The 24,146-nt window shown below is 41.9% G+C and overlaps 1 protein-coding gene across 1 annotated transcript in view; it reads left to right on the top strand.

The window, feature by feature from the left end:
- Positions 1-24,146, top strand: part of ANO4 (anoctamin 4) — a 211,742-nt gene that overhangs the window by 172,337 nt on the left and 15,259 nt on the right. Inside the window, exons 17-23 of the mRNA XM_077807658.1 lie at positions 1,692-1,728; positions 3,352-3,463; positions 4,490-4,547; positions 8,815-8,912; positions 13,802-13,944; positions 15,385-15,537; positions 17,851-17,998. Of these exons, the coding sequence (XP_077663784.1) occupies positions 1,692-1,728; positions 3,352-3,463; positions 4,490-4,547; positions 8,815-8,912; positions 13,802-13,944; positions 15,385-15,537; positions 17,851-17,998 (749 nt within the window). The remainder of the gene's footprint in view (positions 1-1,691; positions 1,729-3,351; positions 3,464-4,489; positions 4,548-8,814; positions 8,913-13,801; positions 13,945-15,384; positions 15,538-17,850; positions 17,999-24,146) is intronic.

Raw genomic sequence — 24,146 nt, 5'->3', positions numbered from 1 at the left:
TCAGGTGTAGGAGAGAACATGGTCCAATGAATATGGCATTGATCTGAGAATGAAGAAACCTGGGTTTTATTCCTGGCTCTGCCAATTACCTGGTTTCTGACTTGTATTAATTTAGAGGGAATAAAGGGCCCAAAGAGTCAAAGGTATTAACAAGACCCTCTCACTGTCCGACATTAAACAGTGTCAAACAGGGTTGGGTTTACAGAGACGTCATCCTGCTTGCTACCATGTCAAATGCACCATTAAAAATCCTTTTACTAAAGATACAGAAAAAGAAGAAAAACAGTTATTAAAGCATTTGAAATGTAAAGTGTTAAGTTAGGCTGTCACTTTAACAACATCCCTTGTTCCCTTTAGCTGTAGAGCCTTTAGAAGGGGGGGAAAAAACCTTGTTTGACAGTCTGTTAGTTGGTTTTAAAGATGTTAGTAACTGCCCTTTTGGGGAAAAGAGAAGAAGTTAGTTGAGATGGCGGGAGCTGTTGTTTTTACTGTTGTTAAAGTCTGATCTCATTTCCTAGAAGGCAAAACAAGACACACACGCACAAGGGGAAAGAGAAGAACAACAAAGATAAAAAATGCAACCTCTGTTTCTGGTGTTGACTCTCACGTACAGCCTCAATGTTGGAAGAAAACAGGCCCAGCACACAGTTTTAATCAGCCACTCCAAGACCTGCAAACTCATGCCAGCATCAGGCTGTTTAAGGCATTGCATTTAGATGCCTTCCTGGTCACTGGCTTACAGCAGTGTTGCAAAATATATAGTCTTGGTTTGCTAAGCCAGAGCCTTACCAAACAGAAGGCAGAAGGAGACGGGTAAGAAAAGAATAAATAAGTTAGAGAAGGGAAAGGGCACACTGAATGGATGTGAATGTCTGACAAAGTCTTTCATCCCAGGTAGTGTTGGATTTAGCCAAAGCCGGTGGAGGAGGTGATGTCATCTGGGTCTTTCTCTCTCTCTGGCCTGGTCAGGCCAGGACATCTCTTAGGATTAGGAAGAAGGTCCACTGGTGTCACACTGGGTCCTGAGATCCCAGGAGATGGAAGGGGTGGCAGCCATGATGGTGAAGCTTGCTCCTTCCCCTTCTCTTTGTCTTTCAGTCAGCCAGCAACACAGTAGCCAGCGTACCCCCCAAAAAAAGTTTCTTTGAGGATCCCAAAAGGGGAGTGATGGGTGGAATATCTTGTCCTCTTATTATTTTGTCCACCAACTGACACACCAATTTTGGTTCACTGATTTTTGGTTCCACACTTTTCTTGTTTACGAAGTATGATCTTACCAAAGTCCTTCAGTGATATCAGTGGGCCTTGTTTGGACAAGTTCAGTCTGTCTCTCTCATTTTTAAACCTTTTCCCATCAGTATTTGTTAAATTGACAATTAAGGGTAAATTTGTAGATCCAGTTGTCATAACAGACCTTGGACAAATTATTTAAGCTTTCTGCACCACATCTGTACAAGGGGATAATAACTCTCCTCCTTTGTAAAGTGCTTCTATGGATGAAAGGCACCACATAAGAGCTAAGTAGTATTACTGTTATCACAATGCCAACAAATTTTACCAAACAATGAGGATCAGAATTTCAGTTTTAAAATGGAATAATTGTTGTTCATCCTAGAAAACAGATCTATATTGTTAATGATGTTAAACTGTGCTGGTCACGTTTTTCAGAAGTTGTTTCTTATTTGTTGCAGTTGTATGAAAAAGTTGCTCTTCTTCTGACAAATTTAGGTAAGTGGTGATAAATATACAACTGAAATAATATTTTATTGATTTTGGTTTATACCTCAGCTCTCGCTTCATTCTAAATATTGAGCATGAAATTCTAGCTCCATTGAAGCCAACTGGAGTTTAGCCATTGACTCCACTAGGTGCAGGATTTCTCCCTGAATCAGTATCCCTGTCACATTTACAAAATGCTGCCTAGGTTAAAATAATACATGTTTTTGAAATATTGTACTGTGTTTCTAAGCACATTTATACCTGTGTTTATATTTAAAATATCTGTCTATCAATACGACTTTTAATTTCAAGTCCCACCTTCAAACCTGACTGTTGCCTATTAACAAGAACACTGCTCTCTCTTCCCCGTCCTCTCCCAGCTATGTCCAGCCTGATTCCTGTCTAAGCTTTAATTCCTAGATACTATAGGAATGAAGCTCTGATCTGAGATGCTGCAGCTGGGAGAGGAAAAGCCTAATCTCCATTTTCAGTATGAACTATTATTTTATTTACATAACTGTGCATGGTGCTTTACAGACAAATTAAAGTAATGGGCCCAGATCCTTAATTTGTGTAACCTGTCGGCGCTCAGTTGAAGCCCATGGAGCTATGACAGTTTACGCCTGCTAAAGATCTGACCCACGATTCCTGTCCTAAATATCTTAAATGCTAAGGACTCAGCTAAGCATATGTTTACCACAGGGCCTGATTTTCAGAGATGCTGCCTACCCACAGCTTCTGTCAGCTTCAGCTAGTGTTGTGGGCACTCAACACTTCTGAAAATCTGGCCCATAGTGTGTATTACTGCGAGTACTCCTACTGAAGTCTGTGGGGCTACTCAGAATGGTAAATACCATGCCCAGTACTGGCAAGCATTCGCAGGACTGGGCGAGGTGTGTAGACATAGCACAACAAGTGTTGACTGTTTTAAATCTAGTTTTGAGCACTGCTCAGAATGGGAGTCAAGGGTCCGGATACTGTGGCTACCGTTCCCCACTCCTTCCTTATTTATCCAACTGTTTCAATGCATTTTGTCTAAATCCTAGAGTGTGAGCTCTCTGGAGCAGGGATTGCATTTGTGTTAGTATAGTGTCTAGTACAGTGCTATCCTGAGGCCTGTAGAGGTTCCCTGATGCTACAGCAATGGAAATAATAATTAAAAAGAACCATGAAGAAAGCATTTGTTTCAGTTGTGCGAAGTCTGCTTCAAGTTGAGAATATATCATGCTGCATACTAGTGTGCATTCTGATAATCTAATTGTAGTAGACTGAAGAAATGAAAACAACAGAAGAGCAGCTCAGTTTTTAGTACATGGAAGAATCCAGGAGTTGTCTATTTTGTGTCCAAATGAAGGAAATTGAATGTGCATGTTACCTCTAGCAAACTGGCAAACCATTTCTTATAATCACCTGTAATCTTGCATATCCAGCTATAAAACATCAGATGAGGTTTGTCAGAGTTTTTACAAGCCCGCTTCCTGTGGATTATTTTTTTATACAAATTCTACTGTCATCTTATAAATTGAGACCAGCAGGCAGCTTTGCCAGCTCTAAAACGTGCCTGCAGTCCCTCAGTGTAGTGAAACTCCTAATCTGATTAAACCTCTCAAACTCTGTTTTCTTTACTCACAGAGCAGCCTCGGACTGAGTCTGAGTGGGAGAACAGCTTCACTTTGAAAATGTTTCTTTTTCAGTTTGTCAATCTGAACAGCTCTACCTTTTATATAGCATTCTTCTTGGGAAGGTAAGAATCAGTATCTGCTCACTCTGTGCTTGGGACAGAGAGCAAAGAAGAAAATGATAATGCCATTAATGAAACAAAATGGGCCCATGTGATCACGCTTGCTCAATTGCAAAGTCCAAGTTAGCAAAGGGAAAAAGTTTAAATTTAGATTTTCCTTTAAAAAGGTATGGAATATGTAGATCCCATTCTCAGACATTTCCTTCATACTAAACTCTAAAAATTCCACTGCAGAGAACTAATGTCTTCAGCTGATAAGACATTTGCAGGTCGCTTTGCTCTACTTTTTATATGTATAATTTATACAGATAAAAGAAGAACTTAACGTTTTGTCATCTAAGTAACTTTTGGTTCACCTGATGTATACTTCGGCCAGTTTGCAGCAAATTCATAATTATTACAAGTGATGGAATTTGCTTTTTCTGCTGAAAATAAGATAAATCTTTGCATGTCTGTTTCTGTTTGTTCCCCACAGAAATCAGAAAGGCATGTGAGCAGATTTGAATTACCCATTAACTGAGCTAATTGTTTGAGCGAATACACAGTATAATTGTGAAAAATTTGCACCCTTGGTGAAAACATGTTTTCACTGGATTCACAGGAAGTATGACACCAAATTTTTCATTATGTCAAAAGAAAGTGGACCAGATGGGGGTTTTGCATTTCATGGTCTCTTTCCAGCTAGTAATAACACATTGTAAAGCAGTTCAAAATGGAGCTTCAAAGCAAAATTCTCTTGACAGTGTTACTCAGTCTTGATATTCTGCTCTTCCTACCTGCTGAACATCAGAGAATGAAATATCAAGTATAAGAATGTAGGCATTTAGCTAAAGCACAGATGAAAATTTGCTTAGCTCTTAACATAAATTATATTAGAGATACTTCAAATCGTTCTGCATAATTACATCTTTGATATTTAAATCAATCCTGTTTGGGAAAATGGAGTTAAAACAACTATGTTGAGCTTTTTTCTAAGATTCTGAACAGAGATCTAGTAAGAAATAGCTGATGTTTGCTCTTATGTTGAAGATTTACAGGACACCCTGGTGCCTACTTGAGGCTGATAAACAGGTGGAGACTGGAAGAAGTGAGTATTCTGTAACTCTCAGGTTTTTAGGGGCAATCAGATTGAAGCCCATGGATGGCACAAGATGTGAGCAACGGCAGACTCTGGCTCCCTGCTTAGGTTATTTTGAATGTATCATTGAGTTTCCAGGAGCTCTCTGACACTACATCATTTATTGAATTCCTCTTCACCTGCTTCAAAAAGACATTTCCATATTGATAACATGTTTTTTAACCCTTAGCTTTTGGGGTCTATGTATCATATTTGGGTGACATTAATAAATGGCCTCAACTTGATTTCTCTTTTTTAATCATGTAAACAAATATCAGACGCTTTCTATTGTTCATCATCAATATGAATCAATTCAGATATGAATCTGAGTCATTTTCCACCTCTAAAATACTCTTTTCCACTCAGTCAAAAAATTATGAAGTCTATTTCTTGTTTCATTTGTTAGGATATAGATATTCAGGCCTGTCTGTAAAGGCCTATACTCTAAGAATTTAGGTGTATTCTTATCACTTAGCTAGTTATAGAGGTATAAAAGAAAGAATCAAAATCACTGTCTGCCGGTGTAAGGGCCTTCTCTTACTGTGACAGTCTGACGCCCTGTTCTGAGGCTAAGGCCTTTGGCTAAGCAGCAGAGGCAGCCATAAGCTAGGAATCAGAGTAGCAGCCATGTTAGTCTGTATCCACAAAAAGAAAAGGAGTATTTGTGGCACCTTAGAGACTAACAAATGTATTAGCGCATAAGCTTTCGTGGGCTACAGCCCACTTCATCGGATGCATAGAATGGAACATATAGTAAGAAGATATATATATATATATACACACACACATACAGAGAAGGTGGAAGTTGCCATACAAGTTGTAAGAGGCTAATTAATTAAGATGAGCTATTAGCTTCAAAAACAGACTCCAAGGAGAAACTGCTGAGCTTGAATTAATATGCAAACTAGATACCATTAATTTGGGTTTGAATAGAGACTGGGAGTGGCTGGGTCATTACACATATTGAATCTATTTCCCTAAAGTTAAGTATCCCCCCACCTTCTTGTCAACTGTCTAAATGGACCATCTTGATTATCACTACAAAATTTTTTTTCTCTTGCTGATAATAGCTCATCTTAATTAATTAGCCTCTTACAGTTTGAAAGGCAACTTCCACCTTCTCTGTATGTGTGTATATATATATATATATATATCTTCTTACTATATGTTCCATTCTATGCATCCGATGAAGTGGGCTGTCGCCCATGAAAGCTTATGCTCTAATAAATTTGTTAGTCTCTAAGGTGCCACAAGTACTCCTTTTCTTTTTTCTATAAGCTAGGAAGTGTATGGTCACATCCTCACATTCCAAACTAGTCAGATTGAAATAAGGCAATCTGGGGCTGTTAGAAAGGTGATCTGATCTATCACCTCCAGAGAAAGAGAAGAGCCTAGAAGATGTAAAAGGAAATTTAGTTGATAGTTTTCTGTTCGGTAAGAACTCACTTATCAATAGACACAGCTGGGAAACCCTTATGTCTTTATAGATGTAGTTGTGAAATCCTCACTTCTGTATTGTTTTGTCATTATAGTTCCCACTTTGCTATTGTTTATTTGCATGATCTCTGTCTGGTTCTGTGATTGTTTCTATCTGCTGTATAATTAATTTTGCTGGGTGTAAACTAATTAAGGTGGTGGGATATAATTGATTGGATAATCACGTTACAATATGTTAGAATTGGTTAGTTAAATTTCAGTCAAATGATTGGTTAAGGTATAGCTAAGCAGAACTCAAGTTTTACTATATAGTCTGTAGTCAGTCAGGAAGTAAGGGGGGGAATGGGAGCGGGGAATGGGGTTGGGCGAATTGGAATCATGTTTTGCTAAGGGGGAGGGAATTGGAATCATGTTTTGCTAAAGGGGGGAATGGGAACAGGGAATGGGAACAGGGACACAGGCAAGGTTTTGTGGTGTTGGAGCTGGGGCGAGGGACACTAAGGAAGGAAATTGGAATCATTGCTCACTGGAAGTTCACCCCAATAAACATCGAATTTTTTGGGTATTGTTGCTCTCTGTTCATGCAAGAAGGACCAGGGAAGTGAGCGGGTGAAGGAATAAACCCCTAACAGCATTATTGACCTGCAGCCTCAGATCTGAAGCAAACAAAATCCACTCAAAAATAAATCAAAGAAACTGAGCAAGCTTTCCAGTAGTAATAGTAATCAGTGCTTACAAAATACAACGGTGAGGCATGAGGGGGGCTGGCTTTGCAATTCACACAAAAAACAATCCCATTTTTTATAAATCTATTCAGAGTTCAAAAAGAGCTGATGGATATTGTAAATGAACAGCTGGCAGTGTGTGAATAAGTCAGAGTCTCCAATGTTAATATTTGATCACCCAAGTCACATGGTTTTGTCTCTGTTTTTTAGCTGAATGACAAACATTTTCACAAATGAATGACAAATGGCAAATCTTGAGTAACAGGTTGCATGCTGGAATTCATGATCACTTCCAAATCCCCCACCCACTGGCCTTAATAGAATAGGGGTTATCCAAATACTTGTGAATAATGACTAAGATGGATCCTACAATTGACAACACATGTTCTTAATGCAAGTTGCTTATTCACACATCAGGTTTTTTTTATTATTTGAGCAGCCGTACAGTCCAGGGAACAAAAAAAGTCATAGGTGGACAGATGGAAAGTTAATGTTCGCAGTCTCCTCCATCAAAATAGACCTACTCCAAAATGTAGCCAAAGCAAAATCATGTGTGTGTGTGTGTGTGTGTGTGTGTGTTTGAAATAAGTGAGCTAGCTGATATATTCCTTGATAGTTCAGTAAATGCCTTTCTCAAGTTGGGCTGCAAAAGACAATGTCTGGCAAAAAGATGCAGTATTATTCTTTCCAATATAGAGGGCCCATTCTTATCAACGATATCTCTGACCGGCCTTATTTAGGATTTAGACTAGATGACCCTTGCAGTCCCTTCTATCACTATAGTTCTATGATTCTATATACATGGGTAAGAATAAAATATCGAGATATATATCAAAAACAACTTCTGACAAGCCCTTCACTGATACCAGGGGTAAGGGCATTGTCCTACTGAGATCCCCTTGTCCAACATCAGTGGCCAAATTCAGGCCTATTGTAAGCAAGTGAAACACCACTGACTTCGATAGAGTTGCTCCTGCTTACCCTAGGGCTGAGTTTACTCATGTGACTCACTCCTGTCAAAATATAAAGATGATTTTAAATCAAAAGAGGGATTATCTACTTTCTCTGTTTACTTTAATTTAACCTCTTTATAATGCTGAGTGGGGTTGATTTTTAAAAATCTATTTGCCAACATTGTTGACTTAAGGTAGGCTTCGGTGAAGTCAATAGAGAAAAATAAACAGGGAAATCTCAGCTCACTGTACAATGGAAAACAGTTCCCATCAGAAGGTCACTATATGAATTATTGTGACGTTTTTCTCTACTTAAATGAAACCGGAATATTTCTGTATCAGAGAAGAATTATTCTGGTCTGTCTATACTGCACACAATGTTCACTGATTCAGCTTTGATACCCCTGTTTATGTCAGGATAGTCAGTTGTGCAAAATGTTGGTCTGAGAACAGTAAGGGCTAATCAGTGCAGTGAGTTCTCAAACCTCTCTACTTCTTACAATGATTGATGAAAGTATATGGAGCTACACCAATTTACAACAGCTGAGCATCCAGCCAAGTGAAATCCAAATCACTCCAGATTGAAGCAGATACTCAGGAAGAAAAACTGGCAAGCAATCATTTAATGTCCAGAGTCTTAAGTATCTCATAACAAGACATTAACTTGAGTCAAATACTAAATAGTAATAATAATAATAATTAATAATGTACAAATACTGCATTTTAGGTGTAAACTAACTGTCTGAGGTGTCAACAGAAATTTCCTCTCCATTCCTTACAGCATACACTGCCTGATCCAAAGCTTACTGAAGTCCATAGAATAACTCCCTTTCTCTTTAATAGGTTTTCAATCAGACCCATACAGAATTACACAGTGGGCTATTGTAGCCACGGTGTTGCCTTCATCCTAAGCATCTGGTTCTGGCCAAGGCAGGATGCTAGAGATTGGACTTAAAGAACTTACCTGCTCCTTCAGGTTTACATTAAAATAGTAAAAATGAAAGCTTCTTTAAAAGTTTTATAAATTACTATACATTCATTTCTGCAAATCCAAAAGGATTAAAAGAATCAGAATGATTTCTGCTTCTTTAAACCACTGTTTTTTTTTTCTTTACTCTGCAGTGCCACCCTAGTGGATGCCTTATTGATCTCTGTATGCAAATGGGTATTATAATGGTGCTAAAGCAGACCTGGAATAATTTCATGGAACTGGGCTACCCGTAAGTAAATATACTGCCTACCTTTACGTAGGTCACAGAAAAATATTATTTTCATTATTACCTTCTGAGTTTCTTAAATGGGAGAAGAATACAACAGTAATTATAGTATCACACCTAAACACAGTGGAGAACTCTTCTCAGATATTTCCAGATGGACAGTGTTATTTACATAGGACAAAGTCTACAGAAATGAAAATAATATAAATAATACATTATTAGAAAATATTTCATTTTTAAAGTTGTGGTATTTTCCAATTTAAAAACATCTGTTTCTGTACTGCTGCTCTGTTCCCTACACTGAAATGTTAGATACATGCTTTTCAGTTTATACCACTAAGTTCTAAGTAGATTTCTCCTTGTTGGGTGACATAGGACACCTGAAAGGCGAGGTGTGAGCCAGAAAAAGTGCATTGCTGGCACACAGGCAGTCAAAAATTGCAAGTAGACATATGTACTGACCTGGCCACATTTACTGACAATGTATATAGTAACACTAGGCTTTGTTCAAGCTAAAAGGGACTACTGTTATTTCATTTAACGGTGCCTGGGTTTAATATTTAATGGATTGTTATAGACAATTGGCAATACAGATCAATGGAGTGGCAGGCCGCAGGGAGCAAATTAGCAAGAGAGAGAAAAATCAGCACTGTAAATATTTGTATCCTTGCAAAGTACCACTGTTCACATCAATTTGCCGTGCTGCAGAAACCCCAGCAGAGGCAGTGCAGTGTAATGGAGATTTCAGTCTCTGGGGCTGCAGAAGCCATATCACATTCACAGCAATTCTTTTAAGCAGCCTTACCCTTGCTAAACAGAACCGTGTAGATGTTGTACCAATAAAATAAAAACCAGCAGGATCTTATTAAAGGGGAAAAGGCAAAATACCACATTTATTGTGAATACAGAAAGAATCATAGTAAGCAGTTAGTTATAGTTATAACATTCCATTCAATCTCATATTTATTCACACATTCATTCATACAAATACACACACACACACACACACACACACACACACACACAGATTCTGCAAGGTTGTTATCATAGTTACCAGCCTTAGAGTTGCTCATACCAAGCCACTGGCCAGGTGCCTGGACGTGAGGAGGGAGCAGGGCCTTGTCAGATGCTCATCTGATGCTCCTGGAAGTTGGTTTGCAGAATCAGACCCCAAAGTTCTCACTTTCTAGAGTCCATTTTTATAGGGATTTCTTCCTATGCCAGTCTATGGGAATTGCTTCATCATGCTGTTGCTGAATCAGTCAGCAGATAGCACATTCCTGACGGCTCCATGCTGCCAGATGTTATCTTGTTCTTTGGTTCTCCCATTCTTGAGGCTGTTGGGTGGATTCCAGTCTGCACTCCGGGGGTCCTCGGGTTATTTCCACTTGACGCCTTCTTCAGCAGATGGACACTGGATTCTTAGGCTGGCACCTCCCTGATCATTCAGTTATTATCCACACCAAGCATCCATCCACATACATCCTCTATCTCTATTTTAATCACAATTGTTAATACAACAAAAGGGCGGGAAGTCTCTGGGTGCTGTTTCTGTTGTTAGAGTATTGCTTTGAGTCTCTCTCTCTGTGAATTGCTTTGAGAACAGACTCTGTCTTAGAATGTACTAACACAATTAGCAGCTTGCAAGTTTCACACATAGAGGGAGAGAAACAGTACCAAAAACCAAGAGACCTCTTAATTAATAATACCCTGGAATTTAAACTATGGGGAATCAAACTCATTTGTGGTTTTAATACAGAACTTCTTTAATATGATCCAACATAGGCTTTTGAATAAATTGCCCCAAAACACTACCTACTTGGCAAGCAAAGTGTTGAGTACACTCCTCTTTCCTTCTGTTTCACAGTTCTCTCCTCAGCGTGCCATGATGCTGTAGCAAACAGTCACATTCAGCTCCAGTTTGAGGAATTACTGTACTTAGAAAAAACAGCCACAACTTTGTTGCTTCTCTTTTCACTCCCCACATCTTTTGTCAGTTTTTGACACTCTGGTTCAACCTTTCTGGCATCCATTAACGATTACCTTGAAACCTAATGAAAAGCCTAGAAGGAGATCACAGAAGAGGTGAGCAGGAGGTGGGAAGAGATCAGTTTAAAAGGGTGCAAGATTTAATAGAAGTAATGCATAGGTGCTGGAACGACGGGTGCAGGGGGTGCTGCTGCACTCCCAGGGTTGAAGTGGTTTCCATCATACAGGGTTTACAGTTTGGTTCAGTGGCTCGTAGCACCCCCACAATACAAACTGTTCCAGCGCCCTGAAGTAGTGTCTGTTGGTGCCTTCACTTTAGAGTTCCAGCACAAAGTTGAGGAATTGTGAGGAGTTTGCACAGCTGGTACCTGTTCTAGGGACAGAGGCATTCAGTCAGGGCCGTCCTTACCCATACGCAAAGTACGCAGCTGTGTAGGGCACCAGGAAATTTGAGGCACCAAATTGCCCCAAATTTCCTGGTGCCCTATGCAGCTGCGTGCTACTCCAGTGGCCAGCCCGATCCCCCGGCTGGCTGAGCTGCCCAGGAAATCTGCCCCCGCCCCTGCTCCGACTCTTCCCCATGGCCCCCACCCCTGCTCCGCCCCAGCCTTGCCTCTTCCCACTCCTGCTCCGCCCCCACTCCACCACTTCCCCAAAGCTCCCGCCCCTGCTCCTCCTCTTCCCGCCTCTGCTCCACCCCTGCCCTGCCCTGCCCCCACTCCACCCCTTCCCCTGAGCAACATCCCCTGGGACTGCAGCAGGGGTCGGGCACTCCCAGCACTCATCGGGCGGCGGGAAGTGGAGTGAAGTGGAGCGCCAGTGAGTGCTGGAGGGCGGTTCCCCATTGCCCCCCCAGTTCCCAAGGCTGGGAGCCAGGGCCCAGGGGAGCAGAGCGGAGCGGGCTGGGGCCGGGTCACTCCACTTCCTGCCGCCCTGTGAGTGCAGGGTCGGGCCTGCCCTGCACTTATTGGGCGGCAGGAAGTGGAGCGGAGCAACCCAGCCCCAGCCCGCTCTGCTCCGCTGGCTCGTGCTGGGGGACAGTTTCTCCCCTGCCCCCACAAGCCTGCTCCTGCCCCCCCTCCCGTGGAGGCCTAGAGCCAGCTGCCCCCCACCCTGCAGGGGGGCTGTGTAGGGCACCAAAATGTCTAGGGATGGCCTTGCATTCAGTCTCTAATGCCGTGGCTCCCTCCCTCTATCCCCATGAATCCCCAGCAGGCATGAACCTCTCCTTTTTCTGCCAAACAGCCTAGCTAGGAGTTCTCTGATCTTCCAGTTAAATGACACATTGTGTCTGGCCCTGCTTGGGTGCCCAAAGGGTTCAGGGAGGATCCTCTACCCCTTCTGTACAGAGGCCAGCTACAGTCTGGGTGGGCCCTGCGCAATGCAGCCATTGCGCTATACTAGGGCTGATGGAGGTGGAAGCTTCCCCAAAGGGTGTTCACCAATGAGAGGAGTCCGGCGCCAGGGAGCTCCCACTCCAGCATGTGCTCCCCCAGAGCCCTTGGAGAAAATCTGGGTGAGTCAGGGCCTCTTCCAAAGGTTCCTGTTTCTATATGATTTTTATACTGGGAACCTGAAAGTAGCCTATCATGACTCTCACTGAGGTGTGACATTAACCTGGGTTTTGAAATTTCTGCTGTAAAAATGCCAGAGAGCTTTAGGAACCAGACACCAGAGAGTAGCACTGCAATGCTGCAGAATTCTAGGGGCCTGGATGATAAGCAGTTTATGCTGTAATGGTTACATGCTTTGACACACACATGCAAGGCGAAGGCATGAAGCTCAAGTGATGCTTCAGCTTGATCGGAAGATCACCCTCTGCAGAAGCTCAGCACGATCCCCATGGAGTTTTCCAAACAAACATCAGCAATGTGTGATGGGATTGAGAGGAAAAGACAGCACAAGGAAGCGGTGGAAAGGCCAAAAATAGTTTGGGGAACTGTTAGTGAAGTAACAGAGAGAACGTCACAGTCAAAACTGAAGTCAAATCTTCAGCTGAAGATTTCTAGCTGATCTAAAAATGGACGTCAGTTCTGTTTCCCTGTCACACACCCAACCCCGTGTACTGGAGAAGTCATATTTCAGAATAAATGTGCAAATAATTAGGAAATTATGTATAAATTATTGATTTGGTTTGGGGATGGGAACTTACTTCTAAGGAGAAAATAAAGCATATGTACATATGCAAGCCACACTACCCTGTTTTAACTTTTTACATCAACTGCTATTCCGATGACAACAGTGTGTCCACAATCATTAGCCTGCCCACTTGTCTCTGCCTATTCTATTACTGAACATTCAGTTCCAGAGGACACATTTCCATTCAAAGAGAACCATACATCTCCCTTCTTAGCTCTGATTGACTCAAGCAATTTGCCATTCTAGGCAAGGAAGAGGACGGAAGTTAAATCAGAAATGGATATATATCCCATTTCCTCATTAAGAACATCTGTATCTGAAAGACAATCCAGAAACTTTTTCCCATCTTAGAGATAAAGGATAGCATTCTGTGCTACCAGCCACATTTGTTACTAATATCAAGCTCTCTCATACATTGATACATTCAGTTCACAAAATATATTGTCTAGTCCAGCCTAGCCTCACCCTCAGGATTAATAAGTAATCCAGCTACACTTGCCAGTTGGTCCTTTAATACAGCTAACACTCAGAGAATGGAATAGAGAAAGGGGTGGTCCCATGTGTCTTCAGATTCTCACATATCTCTGTTGCTAATTGGGAAATGGTAGCCAATAATAGATTCAGCCCCATATTAAGGTTCTTCCACCCGCAGTTTGCACATGCACGCAAGACTTCTATGTAGTCACTTAACCAGTGTTAAGGCTTCTAATTTAAAATCCTGAATAACCAATAAATGGGTGTTTACAATTTATTTGAATATGCAGGTTAATTCAGAACTGGTGGACCAGGAGAAAATTACGACAAGAACATGGCTCACAGAGAAAAGCAAGCTTCCCACAGTGGGAAAAGGACTACAATCTTCAGCCTATGAATGCTTATGGACTCTTTGATGAATACCTAGAAATGAGTATGAAAATGTTCCAATTTTACTCTTTTATGCTAGATTTTAATGTCAGTTCATTTTTTGTTTTTTTAAGCCCACAGGGCTGAATTGTTTACTTAAAAACTCCAAAGTACTGCTGTATGAAACTAAAGAAACTGCAGAACGATTTCCATTATCACAAGTCAGGTGAAGAGTTGGGAGTGAATTGTTAAGAACCAAATCCAGGCAAACTCCCATTTGTGAAATGTTTTATCTGATTAGCTGCCTTCATGGAGAGAGAGGGATATTCTCTAAATTGCAGCCTCAAAATTCTTATTCCCTCAACTGTATAGTTTCTTGAGTCATTGTTATTCCTTATAAAGCAAATTCTACTGAACCCTGATAAGGTCTTAATGTCAAAGCACTTACTTTTCAGCTGTCTAGCATGTGACTGTATGATAGGGTATATTTAACATTTACTAACTAATATTTACAAAATTGCTTGCTTCTAAGGAACTCTGCTTTCATAAAACGAATGAAGGACAAAGGACTTTTGTCTGTCTTGACTGAGCTGCACATGTAGTGGATAGAGCCCTCTCTTGACTGGTGCAATTCCACTGAAATTAAGGAGCTCTGTGGAAGATCAGCTACTCTGAGAAGCAGGCCCTAAACAGTTATGTCAACTGTAGAAGGGCCTGCTTTGCTCCTGCCTTTTTGCACCACCGAAAATGGCTCAGACTTTTATGGATTGTGTATCCACCAAGCCATTTATCTGAGTTCCCTCCACCAACAACTTTACAGGCCCATGCAACAGTACTAGTTACAATAGCCTCTGTGCTTTAGGCCCTCAGGACCTGAAAGAAGCATCTGTGAGGATGGACTCAGCAGGGGGCTTGCCCTCTTCCTTCACCCTCCAGGTCTCCTTTCTATGCCTCCTTATCAGTCTTGAGCTGATGGACTCATTGGCTTATTAGCTCCCCCAGAACACCTGTCTGCTTAGCTAATTATCTTTAATTACCCTAATCAGCTTCTTCTGGTGGAACTTGTGAGTGTCGGAATGCAGGTTCACCTGTTAACTCCCTACACTCTGTTGCATCAATGTTTTCAAAATGTAGATACCTAAATAGAAGTGGCCTAATTTTGGGAGGTGCTGAAATTAAAAAAAAAAATTAACATCAGTTAAACAGATCACAAAACAGCTCTCAAAACATATAGTTCATCAGCTTTTGTCTCTCTGTAGCAAGGAGCACAGATATAGTTCTCTAAGCTCTCAGGAAATTCAACCATTTGTTCTCTCACCCTAGTGTTGATCTTTTGGAAAAAGAATTGCCGTATTGATACCACTAGCACCACAGAGTGATAATATGGTACTTCATAATGAGCAAGTTTACTAGCTACATGGCATCTTAGTAGCCTGGCATTTTGCATAAGATCTTGAAAGTAAATACAATATTGAAAACACTAACCTTTTATTTCCTTTCCCAGTTCTTCAGTTTGGATTCACAACCATCTTTGTGGCAGCTTTTCCACTGGCACCACTTCTGGCCTTACTTAACAATATTATTGAAATCCGGCTTGATGCATACAAATTTGTCACACAGTGGAGGCGGCCATTAGCCTCAAGAGCCAAAGATATAGGTGAGCTGTTTATGTGTCTCTTTAAAGACAAAGTATTGATCATCTGATGAACCCAATGACTTTAAATTAAAGTTACAAATCATTAATAGCTTTAGCTTTGACTCGCATCCTCTTTCTCATTATACAAAATAATGCACAATTTTGGCTCCTAAAAAAAAGGTGTAAACATTCAACGCAGGTTTGTTTTTATCACCTACTAATCCAAATTGGAAAATAGGTTTTTAATGACTTGGTGGATGACTTATCAGTCCAGATTTTTAAACTAAGTGTTCAGTGATCTCTGCTGGGTTTTCCTTTGGTGGATGCACTTTCTTAGTAGCATGCAGCTGTTCACTTTGAATATAATAATGAGTTAGAGAAATTTAACAAATGATGCAAATTGAAGTAATTTCCATCTCCGAGAAGCTTTGCACAGTTTCTACTCACCCAGACAAAAGTAGGTTTCCCTTTGCCTGGTTGAGAAAACTACCCTCATGTCTACAAAGGTCTTTGAAGTGCTGAGAATATTGCCAGGTTTCAGAGTAGCAGTCGTGTTAGTCTGTATCCACAAAAAGAACAGGAGTACTTGTGGCACCTTAGAGACTAACAAATTTATTTGAGCATAAGTTTTTGTGGGCTATAGCCCACTTCATCAGATGTATAGAATGGAACATATAGTAAGAAGATAGATATATACAAAGGTGCCACAAGTACTCCTGTTCTTTTTGAGAATATTGCAAACTTTCCAGGACTGACTAAAGGATAGGGGACTCCACCTACTGGCTAAATCTCCTCAGAGTGGCTAGTCTCTAGCTGGCTGGTAATAATAAAAAATAATAAAAAAATAATAAAAAATAATCTTTTCACATTCTTACAATTCAATCATGTTTATGATTTTAAAATGTAATTTGAAGAATAGAGATTTAGGAAACATCCATTTACAACCAGATTCTGACCCTCTTATTCACAGTGAATAGCACCTTACTCCAATCCCAGTTCAGCAAAGTATTTCAGCATGTGCTCAAGTGCTTTGCTGAATCAGGGCCTCTATGAACAGTTGGCTTCAGTGGGACTGCTAGCAGAGTAACTAAGCATGGGTAAAGGTATGGCGTCTTTGAGTGCTCCATCTTCAATGTGAAAGATTGTGAACCTGTCCTAAGTGACAGGAAAGGAATGTCAGTCACCAGTTGCTTGGTGGGGGTGGTTTTCTAATAATGGATAAGCAAAATTGTACTCCTAGCATTTAAAGAAGTTTCAGATGCTTTCTTAAATCAGGTTGCCTAAGAAGAATGGTCTTCTACAGATTTCAGTGTATTTTACTGTCCAAGAATTCTTAGATTGTCTCATTATCTTTTGGGGAATATTGTACTGGTGTGTTCCTCTAGTAATGGTTTGGTCCATGGTTTTTATTAATCATAAATATTTCCCCATCATCCCTAACCAAAACAATCATAGGTGTTAAACATAGGTCAGTTCTTCACATCATACACTTCTCTTCTTTGATTCCCGTCCGTCAGCTCAACAGCAACCATGGGGCTGAATGAAGTATTTCCACCACTTTCTTGTGCCAGCTTCATGGATTTGTTCAACTTTCATACACCTAACTTATTAATGACTGTAGTTTAACAAAGAATCATGCCCAAAGAAGAAACACTTTTTTTTTTTGCCATGTCATGGATCAAACGTTAAAAAAGAAACCTTCAGTCTTGTCTTATTAAGTTCCATGAAAGTTCTCCTAATGACTTTCACTGTGTGCACGCCCTCTTAATGAAACTACGATCATTATGGAAGATAAAAGGCACTCACAGTGCAGGAGTGCTTTGATGCTTGCTACTTTTTAAAAGTATTTTAGAGCTGGATAAGCAATGACACCTCTCTTCCATCATAGGCATGGAACCTCAGGAAGAACCGCTATATCAATGTTCTTGGCTAAGATTCATGCCCTCACCATTCATGCATGATGAACATAAATGGTGGCTTGGCTAGCTATATTCATGCTCATTTGCTGGGATGGCATTTTGCCTGCTCACCAATTGGAAGACCTCACTCTAGTACTATGTAATGATGGGTTCATACTGTCAGCCTGTATATCATTGCAAGCACCATTGCTTCCTCAGGAAAAAATCCAGCTGTGACATTATCTAGTGCTAGACCCACATGTCTCCTAACATTTAAATAAATACACATGTTGATGCTTGCATGGCTCAGAAAGGAACATGCAAAATGACTGAGATAGGAAAAGCCAAGAATTCCCAGGCATGTTGCATGCAATATTTAAACTACTTTAATAATTGTCTTCCCTGAAACTAATGCAACATTTTCTATATTGGATAGGAATTTGGTATGGAATTCTGGAAGGCATTGGAATTCTCTCTGTTATCACAAATGCATTTGTTGTAGCTGTGACTTCAGATTTCATCCCTCGACTTGTTTATGCTTACAAATATGGACCTTGTGCAGGCCAAGGAGAAGCTGGACAAAAGTAGGCTTTCTTTAAGAAAATGTTAATGTGCATGAAAATCTCTATTTCCTTGAAACATAAATAGCATTACTGTCTCCATATTTACAGATTCCACTAACAAGAATGTTCTCCAGATTGCACTGCCATAGTAATTAATACTTTTGAGTATCAGTAATACAGTCTGTGAGTAGCTGGGATTTATGATCTTAACTCAGGGAAAAAGTTCTGGATCAGTTATAGAAGGTTCAGTGGCTACAATAACATGCTATTATCATGATCAATATATTGGCCCAGATCACCAGCTGGTGTACCTTGTAAATGTGTAGTCAAAGGAGCTATACTGATTTTCACCAGTTGAGGAGCTGGGCTGTCATTTGTAGCTTATTCACTAAACCTCTTTCTGCTGATGTAGGATTTTACAAGTATTAATCCAAGAAAAGTGCAGAGTCTAATCAGAAGAGGCAACTCCAGCTTCATCAGCCAAGATATAATTACTGAGCAAAATAACTTCTGTACTCCTTTAAAAAAAACAGAACTCTTATATTAGGGCTTTTGAGAGGCAGTCCTGAATTGAGTCCATGCTGTTCTTCTGCATTTTCATTCCAGTGTTGAGAAACACTAAATTACAATAGTGTGTGCACTATTAGCCTGCAGCTGGGTATAATTTAAATTGAATGGCATCTTAAATCTAGTGTGCTGGGGTATAGGGGAGAAACCCTGAATGAAATCGTTGGTTTCATCCAACCCAACTGAACTCCAAATGTTCAAAATTTGCAAATAAGCTCCTCACCACTCTGGCAATAAGTGCTGCACTACATTAAAAGGAATAAGCTAAGCAAGCTAAGCAATACGTAGCAATAGTTAGCTTGCATTCTGCTATCAGATATAAATTTTTCACTTCATAGCTTTATTTTCCCTCCCAGAAAGAGCGAAGGGGATTCTTTTTGTTGTTGCTTTTAGCCATATTTTGGATGTCAGTGCAGTTTAGTCACACCAATGGAGACAGTTCATGATTGGCAATGCTACTTAACTCATTATCCTGTCAAGGATTTGGCATTTTCGTATATGCTGGAAAAATTGTTCTGTTTCCATAAAGAGTTGTAGAAAATCTTTCAGTTGGTAAAGTGTTAGGTTTGATGCTGATCATTGGTGGGCATGTGCCTCTCCTTGCTGCCATTTTGTTTACGCGTAGGGCATGTAAGTGGTGTCAGCTTTTTTTTCTGCTTTATTAATTTCTTTCTTACCACAGTCCCAGAAAATGCATTTTGAAATCACATTTGATAAGGAAGACAATATAGTGCACTTGCTTTCAAATTAGTTTAGAGACATTGGCCTGGCTTAAGGAAACAGATCTTAAACTGTTGTATTTTAAAGCCATTCACACAGTTTTCCAGCAATACGTTAAATAACATAAGAGACCAAATCTAATTCCTCAGAAGAGACCAACTTGGCTAATGCCTTTCTATGTCAACATTGCAGATGTAGTACATTGCCATCAAGATAGTAGAAAACTATTCTTAAATTCTACAGGAATAGATAGTTCCCAAAGTTCAAGAGTCTGGACCATGTAGCATAGGATATTTTAACAGTTTTGGGAGGAAAGGCATCAGAAAAATCATGCAGGATGCAAAAGAAAATATTGTAATTAATTTCAGCTCTATAGCTGCTTTAACTGTAGGTCTTGAGCCATAGCCAGCTGGAACACCATTCAGGTACTAATCTGGTGGACACACAATTTCCCACAGAATTTAAGCTTACATTTTAAAAATAAACAACCAGTTTTACTGGTTGGGAAAAAACCTTACAAACGAGAACCCATGCAATTCCACCTTAGTCTGTTGACAAACAATTACTTGGAGAGATGTGAACTGACTTGTTTGATAATTCTAAACCCTAATAATGGTGATCTAAGGCACAGCCTAAACTAGGAAATTGGCTACATCCTAAAATGGTTTTCAGGAAGCAATCTTGTAAAACAGTTCAGGTTACACCAGGGTGCTGGCTGTAGCCTGCCAACATCGATACAACATAAAACAGTGGTTGAAAACCAGTTTAAAAAGATTCTCAAGCCTGGGTAGCCTGGCTAGGAGGCCACCAGACTCACTTCAGACAGGCTACCAACTTGCTATCGGATGGCCACTATCGGTTTGTAGTCACTGTCAACCTTGGATTGTGTTCGGTTTACTGAATTAAGTCATTTAGGCTTGAGAATGGCTTTCATCTACTGTTTAAAACAGATTAATCCTCACAGGTCAGCACTGGCTAACACATCAGTACAACCTGAATAGTTTTCCTGAAAAACGTTAGCCATTTTGTAGTATAGAGGGGGATAAAAAAATCTCAATATTGTTCACTATTTCATTGATGATCACTTCTGAAGAAACATTCAACTAACATGCTGATCCAGCAGGGCTGGCCTTACCATGAGGCGAACTGAGGCGGCTGCCTCAGGTGCCAGACTGTTTTTTTTTTTTTTTTTTTTTTGGGCGGGGGGATGCCACTGGGACCCAGAGTGTAGAAAATTGTGTCTGCTGCTGGGGCATATGTATTCTCTCTGCTCTAGATGCACAGAGATGGTGGGGTGCTGTGCTAGAGGAAGGAGGGCACAAGAGACATATCAGGCAGGCAGGAGAAAAGGTGAGAGGGAATAACAGAAAGCAACAGGAGCTGCAGGGAGAGAGAGGAGGAGGAGGAGCCTCTTATGTACCTCTCTCGCACCCCCAGGAGCCTGGACTGATTAACACCAGCTTCTCAGGGAGCTTCCTGTTTCCTGCTGCTTCCCTGAATGCACTTGAGGAGAACAGGCAGTCAGCTGAAGTAGTAGAAGCCAGGTAGGCCCTTAAGACACGGATATCTTCCCTCATTCAGGCCCTGCTACCAGCCTGCTTATTTGTCCCATGCAATTGAGTGTTGAGAGCCACTATAGTTGGCACAGCACAGCAGTCATGAGTGAAAGAAGAAAACGCCCCTCTGGGGCAGCATTCAGAAAAGGAAAGAAAGCAAAGGAAGCTTTTCTATCTAAGCAGGAAGGCGCTCTCCTGAGATACATAGACACAAATGCTCTCAGTCAGCCTTCCGGCCCCAGTGAGGACATGAGTGGTGAGGCAATGCCTGATCTTCCAGTTAGCTGGAGTGCAGGTGACCTGGCAGCTACTGCAGCATCCATATCTCCATCTCAAATGGATGTAACCATGCACATTCCTGAAGAAAAGTATAGATCAGAGAAGAGTGTGGTGGAGGCACAAGAAACAGCTGCTGCTAAGTTTAGTTCCTTAAGTCTAGATGATCCAGGACTGTGGACCCACTTGAGCAGTAGCCTGAGGGACTTCCTTGTACTGCATGGACCACAGCAAGTGAAAAACTTCATGTTCCCCAAAGACAATGAAAATAGAAGTTTCCATCCAACACATTACTGGTGTGAAATCCCCAATGGTGACAAAGCGGAGAGGCCATGGCTTATCTACTCAAAAACTCAAAATGCTGCATACTGTTTTTGTTGCAAACTCTTCCAGTCTAATGTTCCAGCCACATCGAGTTCCACAGGAACAAAGGACTGGAAAAATCTGGCTAGAAATCTGGCATGCCATGAGAAGGCAGCAAATCACCAGAGAACATTCCATAGGTGGAAAGAGCTTGAGAGGAGACAAAGGTTAAAGGCCACCATAGATGATCAGCATCAAGAGAAGATTGCATCAGAGTCTCTTTACCGGCAACATGCTCTGAAAAGGCTCATTGCCATTGTGAGAATGCTTGCTACCCAAAACCTAGCACTGCCTGGCACTTCAGACCAGCTGTATGTGCCAAACAATGGAAACTTCCTTCAAATTGTGGAGCTGATGGCTAAGTTTGATGCTGTACTCCAGGAGCATCTAAGAAGAGTCACCACCCAAGAAGCGTACACACACCACTATCTTGGAAACAATTCAAAATGAGATCATACAGTTACTGGCAACAAAAGTCAAACAGAAGAATGTGGCAGATCTGAAGTCAGCAAGTTATTACTCTGTTATTCTGGATTGCACACCTGACATCAGCCATATGGAACAAATGACTTTAATGGAACGTTTTGTATCAACAACAACAGAACCTAGTGAAAATGTCCCTGCAATGGTGAATGTCAGAAAGCATTTTCTAGAATTTATTGACATTGATGATACTACAGGAGCTGGTATGACAAATGTGCTTCTTAAAAAACTGGAAGATACGGGAATTGTGGTAGCTGACATGAGAGGTCAGGGCTATGATAATGGTGCCAACATGAGAGGAAAGAACAGAGGAGTGCAGACACAGATCCAAGAGTTAAACCCTCGAGCTTTTTTTGTCCCATGCAGTTCTCATTCATTGAACTTGGTAGTCAGTGATGCAGCATCAGCTTCTAGGGAGGCTGCTGAATTTTTTAATGTAATTCAAAGCATCGATGTATTTTTCTCTTGGCATCAACTTATTGATGGCAAATTTTGAAGCAACATCTGGGAACATCCTCTCTGATGCTGAAACCACTGAGTGGCACGTGATGGGAAAGTCGAGTGGAGGCGATAAAGCCTATCAAACACCAAATTGGGAAGACAGATGATGCCATAGTTTCCATTATGGAGGATAATGCTAGGACAGGAACTGTTTGTGGGAGAACAGTGGCAGAGGGAAATGGAATCACCAGAAACATACATAACTTCAAATTTCTGTGTGGCTTAGTGTTGTGGCATGACTTACTGTTTGAAATAAATGTTGTAAGCAAGAGGCTCCATGGTGTTGACCCTGATATATCTGGAGCAATGGAACAACTGGAGAAAGCAAAGTCATACCTACAGTCTTACCGGCCAGATGAGGGATTTCAAAACAGTCTGAAGAGTGCACAGAAGTTGGCAGAGGAACTTCACACTGAAGCTATTTTCCCACCCATTCAAGAATACAAGAGTCACCAAAGAAGACGACATTTTGATTACAAGGCACAGGATAATCCCATAAGAGACCCCAAACAACAATTCAAAGTTGAATTCTTTAACCAGGTGCTAGATTGTGCAATAGAGTTAGTTGAAGAACGTTTCATGCAGCTAAAGGAACAGAATAGTATATTTGGGATGTTGTATGATATTCCAAAACTCCTCACTATACCTGAAGAAGACCTAACCAGCAATGCAGGGCACAAACAGGGGCGGCAAGTTGTCAGGGCCCATGGTGCCCGGATTCTAGCAATATTTAGGGCCCAGGGGCCCGGCTCTACCAATGTTTGGGACCAGGTCTCTCCCCCAGCCCCGCCTGCCACCCCACGCACCTCCCCCAAGTGTCCTCTGGCCCCGACTTCCTGCCCCCACATGCCACCCCCAGACTGCACCATCCCTGCCTCATCCCTGCCTCTCCCCTGCAGCTCCACGCTGACTCCTGACTCTGCTCTGCTGGCTCCTGGCATCAACTGCCGCCGCAGGGTCCTAGTGCCCCCCACTCCATGGTGGCAGGGCAGGCTGACCCTGACCCTTCCCTTCTGCCTTGGACCCTTCCCTTTTCCAGCAGCACCCTCCACCAGCACAGGGCCTCCCCCAGGCCTGCAGTCACCTCTCCTGGGCAAGGGGCAGCCCCATCCCTCACCCCCATTGAGGCTATAATGAGGGGCAGCAGGGGAGGAGGGGCACATGTGATGGCAGCCCCCCTCCCCCGGAACCCACCACAGGGGAGGCGAGGGGGCTTCCTGGACCTGAGATGGGCCCTAGGAGACGTGCAGTGACAGTGGTGCGGGGTGAGTGTGCTGCCAGGGTGGGGGGGGGACCCTCCCCCAGAGCTCACTGCTGCCGCCAGGGAAAGGGCTGGGGAGAGTCCTTCTCTCTGGCCCCAGCCCCGGGGCAGCCTGCCTGCACCCCAACCTCCTCATCCCCAGCCCTGCCCCACCCCAGAGCCCACACTCCTAGCTAGAGCCCTCACCCCAACCCTCTGCCCTGGCCGCAGCCAGAGCCCTCACCCCCCAGCACCCCAACCCTCTGCCCTAGCCCTGAGCCCCCAGCCACACCCCAAACCTCTCATCCCTGCACACCTTCCCACCCCAACTCCCTCCCAGAGCTTGCATCCCCTCCCATCACCAAACTTCCTCCCAGAGCCTGCACCCAAACTCTGTCCCAAAGCCTGAACCCCTCTCTCCCTCCTGCACCCCCACCCCCTGCCCCATCCTGCACCCAGCACC

The sequence above is a fragment of the Eretmochelys imbricata genome, chromosome 1 (assembly GCF_965152235.1).
Source record: "Eretmochelys imbricata isolate rEreImb1 chromosome 1, rEreImb1.hap1, whole genome shotgun sequence".
In the NCBI taxonomy this organism is placed as follows: domain Eukaryota; kingdom Metazoa; phylum Chordata; order Testudines; family Cheloniidae; genus Eretmochelys; species Eretmochelys imbricata.
This window is presented reverse-complemented; position numbering and strand designations above follow the sequence as displayed.